The 11,488-nt window shown below is 38.4% G+C and overlaps 1 protein-coding gene across 5 annotated transcripts; it reads right to left on the minus strand.

Annotated features, from left to right (window-relative positions):
- Window positions 1-789: 789 nt before the first annotated feature.
- Window positions 790-5,951, minus strand: LOC131159823 (APO protein 4, mitochondrial-like). 5 transcript variants are annotated; one of them, XM_058114999.1, is made up of 4 exons: window positions 5,195-5,872; window positions 3,352-3,463; window positions 2,461-2,719; window positions 790-2,374 (listed from the first exon to the last, which is right to left on the minus strand). In XM_058114999.1, the coding sequence occupies exons 3-4, from the start codon at window positions 2,712-2,714 to the stop codon at window positions 1,660-1,662; spliced, it is 969 nt and encodes a 322-aa protein (XP_057970982.1). In that variant the 5' UTR covers window positions 2,715-2,719; window positions 3,352-3,463; window positions 5,195-5,872; the 3' UTR covers window positions 790-1,659. The 5 variants fall into 5 exon arrangements, with proteins under 5 accessions (XP_057970982.1, XP_057970980.1, XP_057970981.1 ...); XM_058114997.1 differs by having other exon boundaries at window positions 5,191-5,872; XM_058114998.1 differs by lacking the exon at window positions 5,195-5,872 and adding an exon at window positions 4,234-4,701.
- Window positions 5,952-11,488: the final 5,537 nt, after the last annotated feature.

Consider the following 11,488-nt stretch of genomic DNA (forward strand, 5'->3'; position numbering starts at 1 on the left):
ATGCGAATATCACGCTCGAACCCACCATGACTTCCACGTTGTGCGATCTACCCTAATGTTATGAGTTGCTAGGTGTAAGAAGTTTGATTACAGATGGAGAGCGCATGCAAGTATCATATGAAACATCGATTATTCGAAATCACCCAATATGATGGTCCGCACACGTGCAGGACCATAACCAATCACATCGTCCCTCATTACTACGAAGATAGTGAATATGATTAGGAGAGATGCGTCGACATCAATCGTCACATTGAAAGAGTTCATAGATCGTCACTTCGGCTATTCGATCTCGTATAAGGTTTGGTTGGGCAAACAGCATACAATTGCCCAAGTATTCGGTGATTGAGAGATATCTTGTCAAACGTTGCCGAAGTAAGAATTATAAGTCTAAAAAAATAATAAAAAATATAATTTTCAAATTTTTTATATAAATTTGAAAAATTAAAAATTAAAATGACATTTTGTAATCATTTGAAAAATTAGAAATAAAAAATATATAATACCAAAATTGTTTATTGTCATTCATTTATCTCATACAAATGTTGTACTAAATATTTTATATATTTTTTAAAAAACTAAAATTAAAAAATAAAAACTATTTTCTGGTAACATTTTAACGTCACTAAGACGGCCAAAATGTAAGTATGTGTAACAAAAATAAAATGCTATCACTCGTCAAAATGTTTGGATGAAATACATTGCCCTAAGTTGCCAAAAACGTGTGCAACTATTGACTTAGGTAAATAGCATATTGTAAAGCAAAATATTTAAAAAAAAAAAAGAGAATGACCAACCAAGGGCAAATGAATGATTTTTATTCAAACTCAAAATATGATACAAACACAGATGAAAAAATCTCATCAAATCCTCAAACTGAACATAATAGAACTAACCAAAGAACGCAACTCAGATAACCAACCATGGACCAAACAATCCCCAACCCAGAGTAAATACAAATGGCAAGCAAAACTCGATGACAGGAGAGCAGAAGAAAGCCACAGCCATCCAAACTGTTGATCTACAACACAACACGGCTACACAAAAGCCCAAACACCAACAGGATGCCTCTTACAACTCTTATCAAAATTAGAGACCTTTAACCCTGCACATACCTTGAAATTTAATACACCTCAATTCTCCACTGCTAAGAATTTTTTATATTCCTCTCAGAATGCTAGAGCTGCAAACCCATTGTTCACATGCCAAAACATAACCTTCTTCAACCTTCGTCGGTGCTGTAGTTGAAGATTTATTCCATGCCCAAAGAATGTCAAAAAGTTTCTTTTTCTGTTGGTTTGATACATCAACAACGCATGCATGCACGCGTCTATGTGTGAGAGAGAGAGAGCTGCAGTGATGCAATGCAACCCAGCTGAGAGGGCATAGAGCTACTAAACATGATCAATTAGTATCTGCATGCACATAATTTGCAGCTGTGATTCCATAAATTAAAGGCATAGCATTAAAAATTCTCTGGACACTACCAAAATTTCCTGCAAAGACCAAGCTGGACAGAAAATTCTTGAACCATCTGAATGATTCAGGTAACAAGGCTCCGGCTTGACAGAGGGTGAGCAAAAATTATGATGCAAAAATGCATTAGATCAAGCGCCTCACGCAAAACCCACTATAGTTCAACCAACAGAGTTCTGTAGCTCAATTCGAAATAGGTTCTGATATGCCCTGCATTTTCATCATACAAAAATACTTGCTCGGTGCAATAGCACCAGCCTGCATACAAAGATCAATCACAGCAGGTGCACGCCCATAAAAACCGCGTCCCTTGTCCAGCAGCACAGGAGGGTCATGAGACCGCCGCCTCCATACAATATTTGGAGGCACCAAATCATCAACATCCGCTTTCTTCCAGAAGTGGGTTCCACGCCAACTCTCATTCTTGAATACCCCACAAAGTCTACCCCTATGCCCAGATGGCCCCACATGAACTTCCGAACAGTGTTTACAAACCTTACCTGGATGAACCAATAATAACTTTTGCACCCCACATCTAAGTGACTCCCATGCCTTCAATGTTACTCTGGCTACTTGACTCAAGTCTTGGGATGGCAGAGACTGAGCTCCTTCAACACCATCGGTGATGCTGCTGGAGTACAAGTCATCATCACATGGATATGCCCCTGCCCGCAAGCAAAGCTCAACAACTGCAGGAACACGCTTAAAATCAAATCTTTGTTGATGTTTAATGACTTCGTGGAACATGGATGGTAGGTTAAAGGTTTTTACCGGGACAAGTATGTCATTCAAGCCACCACTGATCCATTCATGAACCTGGCTCTTAGCACGGCGTCTGTAACCATGACATGTCTGGATTGAGTGACCATTCCCACCAACATATATTTCTGAACAGAACCTGTAATTGTAATCTATGATGAGATAAACTAGTTTGCACTAATTTTGTTATCAGAGAAAGAGAGGGTTCATGCAATGCAGACTTACTTGCAGGCCATGACAGGAAAAACATTGAGAAGGGTAGACACACCCTGAATGAGAAGGGCCCTGGCCTTAAGGACATCAAATGCAACAGGTACAAAGCCTCGAATTGGATAGTCTGTAGCCCTTCTTTCAATTCTTTTGAGAATCATTGGCCTGAGCTTTCTGAAGTCCACTTTTGAGCTGAAGTATTGAGAACATTTGCAGCCAAAATAGAAGTCTTCCAAAATATTAAACCAAAACTTCTTCCTCAAGGCCATCAGAACTGTCAGACATCATAAAATAAATTATAATATAGCAATAAATCTAAAACAAATGATAACTATGACAATTATGCCACTCAAAGCAAAACTATGACAAAGCGGAATCTGACCAAATCTTAGGGGGGGCAAAGTGTATTTATCCCTTTATATTGTTGTAATAATTATATTACATTATATGTTTTTATGTATTATTCGTGCATATACACAATTATGCGTGCACGTCTCTGTGAATATATAAGATAGAAGTTCGTCTTAATTTTGACCTCAAGATTAGATTCAAGTTCAATTTAGACTTAGCAAAGCAATTCAAAGATCAAGTTGATAGCAACTTCAAAGTTCACCAGCTTTCTTATTTAATAAGGTTGAGCAAGGGAAACAAGGATAATTGCTAATATCATAAACAAACTCATGCTTATACCTGTAGCTTAATATCAGAAACAAAGATAACTACAAATAGATAAATAAATAAGATAAAAATCTAATGAAAACCTGCTAAGTTGAAGAACCCAAAACACACATCATCAACACAGATATGAAAAAAAAATGCTTATTTAAAAATTAAATTAAATAAATCTTAATAACATATCTAGAATGAAAGTGTTTCCCAAAATTAAGCTACAGTTCCAAACTTCACCTGAAAATCAGCACACACGACTTGCAACAACCAGACACCACAGAACTAAATAAACCACCGCCAGGAGAACGTTGTTTGAACAGAGCCCCAACACTTTCCGAGTCCCAGAACCCTACAAATCAGTTGTTGAATCGCTCAAATTGATTGATTTCTGCCACGCAAATAAAGCTCGAAACAGTAAAGAAAAGCCGTAATCACTGTGCCCGAGACACACTGCTTCCAACCAGATTTCCTAGAAGTTCATCTCTGTAAAGAGAAGCTAAAAAGGGAGAAGAAAGGGATGGGGCAAGAGAGAGAGAGAGAGAGAGAGGGTCGCAAAGAGAGTTCAGGAGTCCGGATGGCAAAACGGTTTAATGGGACGGGTCACGTTCGGGCGGATCGTAAATGGAATGAGGTTAAATGGGTTAGAGTTTAGGTTAAGGTTGACCTCATTATTAATGGGCCACTATATGCATATTCAAATCCATTTGTTTAATAAATACATCATAAGAGTACCTGTTTTAAAAAATATAATTTATTTATTTTAAAAATTTTTAAATATTGCATATAAAATGACATTTAAAAAAAAGAAAACACTCCATTTTATTTGGATAGTCGGCAACTACAAGTCCACTGTCCACATAATGGTGGATTGAGAGCGCAAGGCAGCGAGACGATGAGGCTTGATAGACAGATCAGACAGGAGTTGAGATAGATTAGGGAGTGAGGGAGAGCCCATGAAGTTGAGACCGAGAGTGCGAGACTTCTAGTCTGCAGACCAAGAGCCGAGAATGAGAGTGAGAGAGTGGTGTGACTGGTCTGAAGACTGCCGACTAGAACTGGAAAGCCTGAAAATCCCTAACTAGCATTAGCACGACAGAAGGCTCTTGCTCTCACACTCACTCTTGCCTCTTGGTCTGCAGACTAGAAGCCTCTCGCTCTTACTTTCGGCCTCTCGGCCTCTCCCTCACTCCCTAATCTATCTGAATTCTCGTCTGAGTAGTCTCTCAAGCCTCGCTGTCTTGCCGTCTGGAGACTGCCGACTGGAACTGGAAGGCTTGAAACGGGTTTGAGTACGGACCAAGAGGTTGGGACCGAGAGTGCGATGCTTCTAGTCTACAGACCAAGAGCAGAGAATGAGAGCGAGAGCGAGAGGCTTTTGCCATTAGGGATTTCAAGCCTGCCAGTTCCAGTCGGGCTCTCCCTCACTTGCCGTTAAGCATGTGAACCACAGAGAGAGTTCAAGAGTACGAATGGAAAAACGGGTTAATGGGACGGGTGGGGTTTGGGCGGATTGTAAATGGATTGAGATTAAACGGTTCAGATTGACCTACTTATTAATGGTCACAACTATGCATATCCAAATCTATCCAAATTTATCGTTTAATAAATAAGTTATTACAGTACATTTTAAAAAAATATATATTATCAATTTATTTTAAAATTTTTTAAATATTTCATATAAAATGACATTTAAAAAAAAAAAACACTCCATTTTATTTTGAGTTAATATGCATGAGTTTGTTAGTGTACGAGTTAGAAATAATACAACACATGTAAAACAAGAATGCAAACCCCAAACTCTACTCACTCTTCAAATCAAATTCTGATATTAAAACCCCCAAACCCCAACTGGTGCTGCCAACTCCAAATCTCACTCAATCATTTGTCTTAAAACAAACACTGGTTTGGGCATTTTATCAAAAAGTTTGTAGGGCTTTCGAATCGTAGCACATGTACAAGAGCAAATTTTTTAGAATAAAATCCATTAACGCCTACCATAACACAAACAATTTCAACAAAGCCTAGTGATCAGAGACAAAAAAATCCCAACTTCGATTATCATCAAAAAGAACCTACCTACCTGGTGGCGCCGAGAGCTGCGAACGGAGGTGCTGAGGAGGTTCCTGACTGCTGGAGAGTGGTGACGTTGAGATGGTGAAATGGCAATGAGGAGATATAGTGAGGGAGATGCTTAGGGGGGAGATGGGTGATGTCTGGCGATGGTGAAGGTTGGTGGTGCCGGCGTGGTTATGCAGAGGAGGGACCGTGGGGATGGCGAGGTGTGCGTATGGCTGAGAGGGAAAAGGAGAGGTGAGTGTGAGAGAGAAGAGTTGCGAGATATGGAGAGTGCGCGACAGTGGGACGAAGCGATGGTGTCTGGTGGACTTCGAGGATGGAGGTGCTCGACAGTGGGGCGAAGCGATGGTGTCTGGGGGCTGGTGGACTGCGAGGATGGAGGCTTTGCAGATTTGCGGAAGGCTGAGAAGGAAGAGGAAGGCCGGAGAGCCCACGAGGTTGAGACCAATAGTGCGAGGCTTCAGGTCTGCAAACCAAGAGCCGAGAATGAGAGCGAGAGTGAGAGGCTTCCGCCGTCAGGGATTTCAAGCCTTCCAGTTCCAGTCAGCAGTCTCTAGATGGCGAGGCTTGAGCGACGACTCAGACGAGAATTCAGATAGATTAGGGAGTGAGGGAGAGCCCGAGAGGCCGAATGTAAGAGCGAGAGGCTTCTAGTCTACAGACCAAGAGCCAAGAGTGAGAGCGAGAGGCTTCTGCGAGAGGCTTCTGTCGTGCTAATGCTAGTGTGCTACTAGGTTAGGGATTTTAGGCCTTCCAGTTCCAGTTGGCAGTCTCCAGGCCAGTCACACGAGTTTTTTTCCCCCTTTTTATCTTTATTTTAAAATAATATATTAAATAATACTTTGAGAAACTCTGACGTAATATCGCAGCTTTGATCCAACGAGATTTATTTAAATCTCACTGAATCAAAAAACGAGATTTAAAGAGGCAGGACAGTTGAGATGGCGACACGTGGCAAACAAATCTCACTAGATCATCCAGCGAGTTTTGCCTAAAAATAAAACAGTCATCTGCAATGGAAGAAATGGAACTTTCCACCTCCGACCAACCCACTTTCCAAAACGGCGCCCGACTCCATCAATTAATAGTCACTCCCATTTTCTCTTTTCTTCCTTCCCTTTCTTTCCAAAACAAGATAAAAACGAGAAAAAACTCGAGAATGACAGCTTCCTATAGGGCATGACTTGTTCTCTGAATCCGCAGGAGTTATCTACTTCAGAGCCAACGTCGATTTAGGAATAAGTACGGACACTACAGAAATAGATCTGTCAAGAACCGGTGAGCCTTTTCCTTCTTTCAACAGTGTTCTTGATTTGAATTTGGATTCTGTTTTTCTCCCACGGGTTCGTTTGAAATTGTATGTATACGCTTCCGCCTATGATTTTTGCATTTTTCCTGGATTTGGGTTTGATATTTTGGTTGTTTTAGCTGACATTTGATGTGTATTTAATTATAGTGTATTTTGAGTTTGTTGATTCGATTTGAGGGGACGACTTGCCTAATTTAATATGAGTGCTGGATCATATCGATTTGGGTATTTGCTACCTGCTATAGATCCCAAGTGGTTTGTGTTTATCTGACCTCTCTTGCATCCTTGACCTTCCCTGATGGCCGGGCTTCCAGAATTTTATTTTAAGTATGAAAAATAGAATTTTTCCAAACAATCGAGCCAGTTCACTTATAATAAAATTTTAAAAATAATAATAATTAAAAACAAAAAAAAAAATACAAATTGAACACCAGAGTAGGACATATACTTTACCACAGTGAGCATCTATGTCAATCGTGTAGTAGTTGTAAAGAGCTTGCGTGCCTGGTAATGGGCAAATGCGTCACAATGAGAGGAGAACTAACCTAAAGAATCAATCATGCGTCCGAACAAAACGAAGAACACAGGGAGGGTAGCGCCGTGAACGCAGGCCCTAATGCTTCCGACCAACATCAAGAAGTAGTCCAACGCATCGTTGGCTACGAACAAGCCGGCGAATGAAGCTCTACTCTATTTTTCGATGGATGGATTCACCATTTTAGGAAGTGGGTTCTGCCCGAAGGTGGAAAGTTCCATTTCTTCCATTGCATATGGCCGTTTTATTTGCAGGAAAATCTTACTGGATGGTCCAGCGAGATTTTCTTGCCACATGTCAACGACTCAATTGCCCTAACCCTTTAAATCTCGCGGCTTGGTCCAGTTAGATTTAAACAAATCTTGTTTGACCAAGCAGTGAGATTACGTCAGAGTCATTTTGGAAAATATTTTCCCAAACAGAGTATTATTTAATATATTATTTTAAAATAAAGATAAAATAGGAAAAAACTCCCAGACACACCACTCTTGGCACTCCATATAACAAAGTGTGTGTGTGTGTGTGTGTGTGTAGATAAACGGGTCATCTGCTACGTGACTCGACCTGAACCAATCTAACTCGTTTAATAAACGAATTGGGTTCGGGTTAACTCATTTATAAACGGGTCAGCTTATATTCAACTCAAATCTAATTTAAACGGGCAGGTAACGAAGTCACCCTTCGAGTTTCGACCTGTTTTGCCACCCCTATTCAAAAGATTCCACATCCTCACATCCTATAGTGAATACTTATTCTCACTCATGAACTCAAAAATTTATTAGTGTAGTATTAGTAAAAATGAACATTCCAAGAAAATGAATTTTATTATTTTAAAATATATAATCAAATATAAAAATAAAAATAAATATTAAAATAGATACTTCATTCCATTTAATTTTATTCTATTTCAGCGTATCAACGTATAAATATATGTATGTTTGGTGCAGGATGAGGTGGTACACCCTAGTTGTTTATGCTCAGATGATGTAGGGCGCGATAGGGTGACCTAGTCCTTCTTGGCGGGATAGGGTGACCTAGTCCTTCTTGTGTTCAACCCTCAATCAACACACACATGATAAACATTTTAAAATCAGAATTTAATCAACCAACATAAACAAAATAAATCATGCTTTATCATGTGGTCCAAGGATTTAAAAAAGGTATATAATTAGATTCAAATTCAGTCCCAAGTGGTTCTTTCACAAAATAATCAAGTTATATGCCATGAACATGCTCTTCAATCATTCAAGAAAATAATTCTAAGCTACCACAATCATATTCCCATGGTTGACAATTGACATTCAAATATATGTTTAAACTGAGAAATTTGGGGAAATCCCGAGAGCATCTAATAGATTTTCAACCACAAACACCTTTCGGTATTTGAGTCATAACTTTCACTACCGAACTCCTAATAAGGTGATCTTGGTGTCAAAATAAAGGTAAGAAAATTTCACACAACTTTTGTGTTTCAGGTTTTTGAATATGGGGTTTTGACAATGAAAATCGCATATCAAGTAGGAAGACGGACATTTTCAGACGACTGTGCAACGAAGGGTTGGCTTAAAAACAAGATTTTTATGGGGTATTGCGAAATGGGGGCTTATGGGATCATAAACAAAGATGGTAAATAAAGTTATGGATGGATTGGGATGAGTTTTACCGTGTGGATCCTCTGAATAACTTACCAATGATCATGAACGTGAATCAAACCAAGAAATCCATCAAGATCACGATAAACAGGTGCAAAGGTTGTTGCTTGTTGTTCGTTGTGTGCAGCTAGCGTGAGTTGATCTGAGATGGTGTAGATGTGATGGATGGATTATGATAGATAGATGTTGGATAGGTTGTTGGTCTCACACCAACTGATCTCCGAGGAGAACGTCGTAGCCTCTCGTCACTCAATCACAAGGATCAGAATAAAAGCTCAAAGCTTTCTCAAAGGAAGAACCTTTCTTTTCATTCAATAATCAAACTTGGTTGCCTCTTCTAGCATTTATAATAATATATATATAGGGAAAATAAAGACCTAATAATAAAATGACCTAAACGTCCACATACAGGCATGGGAGACAATTAACTCATTGTTCACAAATTAAAAACTTAATAACTCACACAATTCACTCATAATTAAAAACCTACCATAACTCATAATGCAATTAATTAAATGAAACAAAGTCAAAAGGGGAGGCCCAAGCTATAGGGCCTAGAGTAGTCGTGTGGAGCCCAGTAGATCCATGTGGGCTCACAAGGGTCTGGAGCTCGGATTTGCAACATAACTCGGGTTTCTTTATTTTAAAAATTCTTCAATCATCTCCATAAAGTCTTCAATGTCTAGCAAGTATTTTGGACATCCGAAGGTCGCTGCGTGTCAACATGTTGGCAAACGAAAGGTGGTCGTCATGTGAGCGAAGAACTTAGACATCTGGAGGTCGTCCATGTGTCAAAACATCTGCAAAAAGAAGGGGTAACGTATGCTGATCCCCATCATCTCTCTTGGGCCCAAAAGAATTCTTCTCCGAAGAATTAAAGAAGAAGTGCTGGGAGTAACATTCTGGGTTGAGACGAATTAAATCTGCCCTCAAAATCCAGTTGCGCTCTTGAAAACTAAGGTGTAGTCCTAAGAGGGGGGTGAATTGGATTTAAAAATTTTCTTTTAATTCTTTTCAAGAATCCTTAACTTCTTTTTCTTCTTTTAATGAATTCTTTACTTCTTATTGATTTATTTAAATAATAAATTCTTAAAAACAAAATTCAATCACAACCAACAAAGTACTTAACCAATCAATTTTCCAATCATCCACAATATTCAAACTAAGATAGAAGATTCAGCTTGTGTTTGTTTGCAACCCTGTAATTAATGAATTTACTTTCTTAAAATGAGGTGCAATATAAAATCTAATACTCTTTCCAAAATCTTAGACATTAAATAAACTTTCAGTTTAAAGAGTCTTTGAGTGTTTCACTAATCAACGTACTCCCTTACGGTTGCAGCAAAGAATGGATCAACCAACGTACTCCCTTTCAGTTTACGCAATCCCAAAAAAAAAATTAAACTTGAGTTTACTTAATATCAAATCCACGTAGTGTTTATGATTAAGGAATTTAAAACATTCATGCAGTTTATATATATGTTGAAAATAAAGAGCATAGGAAAGAGCGAGTGAGACCACAATTTTTACAAGGTTCGGCTTATACCCAGCCTACGTCCTCGCCTTTGGCAAACCACCAAAGGATTCACTAAAACCAGTTCCTTTGCTAGGCGGAACAATACCGTTTACACACTCCTTTGATTAGGCTAAAGTCTGCCTCTCCAAACGATATACCCTAGTTTGGTCACTCCTTCAATTAGGCTAAAGCAGCACCTCTCTAAGCGAAATCCCCTCGCTTAGCCAACGATCCAACAATCCTAAAATCATCACAATCTACAAGAGATACAACAAATAGATGTGTACAAAGAGTGATCTCACAAAGAGCTGATTAGTACAAGTTAAATCTATATACTTCAATCAAATTCACAATATGAAATACAATTGAAGCTAAAGCAAAAAAGATTTCACCAAGTTTTTCTTCTAGATAAGAATCAACAATTCAGAAACATAGAGAAGAATTTATCAGTTGCTTCCAAAAAATCTCAGCAATTCATACGTGTAAAGATGAGAGCATGAGAGCTTTTAAGAGTATGTGAGTTTCAGCTTTAAGAATTGATTTTCAATTGCTTGGTATAATTTAAGTTGCAAAATCATGTATTTATAGAGTGAGTTTCCTTGTCTCCCAAGTTTCTTAGAGTGTTCCCCAAGTTTTTATAACTTTTAGATTTAAAAAAACTAACTTTTAGAATTTTTCCACTAAAGTTCAAAATTTAAATTTTCGTAGGGTCAGTTGGCTGACCACGCGACTAGGTGGGTGTTTATACAAGGTCAGCTAGCTGGACAAGTGACTGAGAGCTTTTTGTCTCCCAAAAATTAACTCTATTAACTGGTCAATCGGCTAACTGAACACAAGTCATTCTGGTCAGTTGGCTGACCAGACAATTTGCTGAGGTGTTGAAAGCTTCGACCCCATTTCAATATTTTGGTTATAACTTTTTCTATATAACTCCAACATTCTTGTTGTCAAAAGAAAGGTAAGAGAAATCCTACAACTTTCTTGTTGAACACGTTTTAAAATAATGGACTTTTGATAGAGAAAAAAGTTCATCAATGCGGATGTAGAAAAATTAATAGAATTTGAAAAAAAAATCCCATTTTAGTGCTTTTCATTCCAAAAACAAGTTTAACCTTTTTGAAATATCTTTTGACCTTATAAAAATATTTTCCAAGTATTTTAAAAGTTATCTAGGTCCAAGTAATTATCCTAGGAACTTTTTGTATACATATTGAAATCGAATGAAGTACTTACATAACGACTTCTTAGATTTTTTGACATTCTTAAACACTTAAGTCTTCATGCTT

Source organism: Malania oleifera, chromosome 7 (genome assembly GCF_029873635.1).
Source record: "Malania oleifera isolate guangnan ecotype guangnan chromosome 7, ASM2987363v1, whole genome shotgun sequence".
NCBI lineage: Eukaryota > Viridiplantae > Streptophyta > Magnoliopsida > Santalales > Ximeniaceae > Malania > Malania oleifera.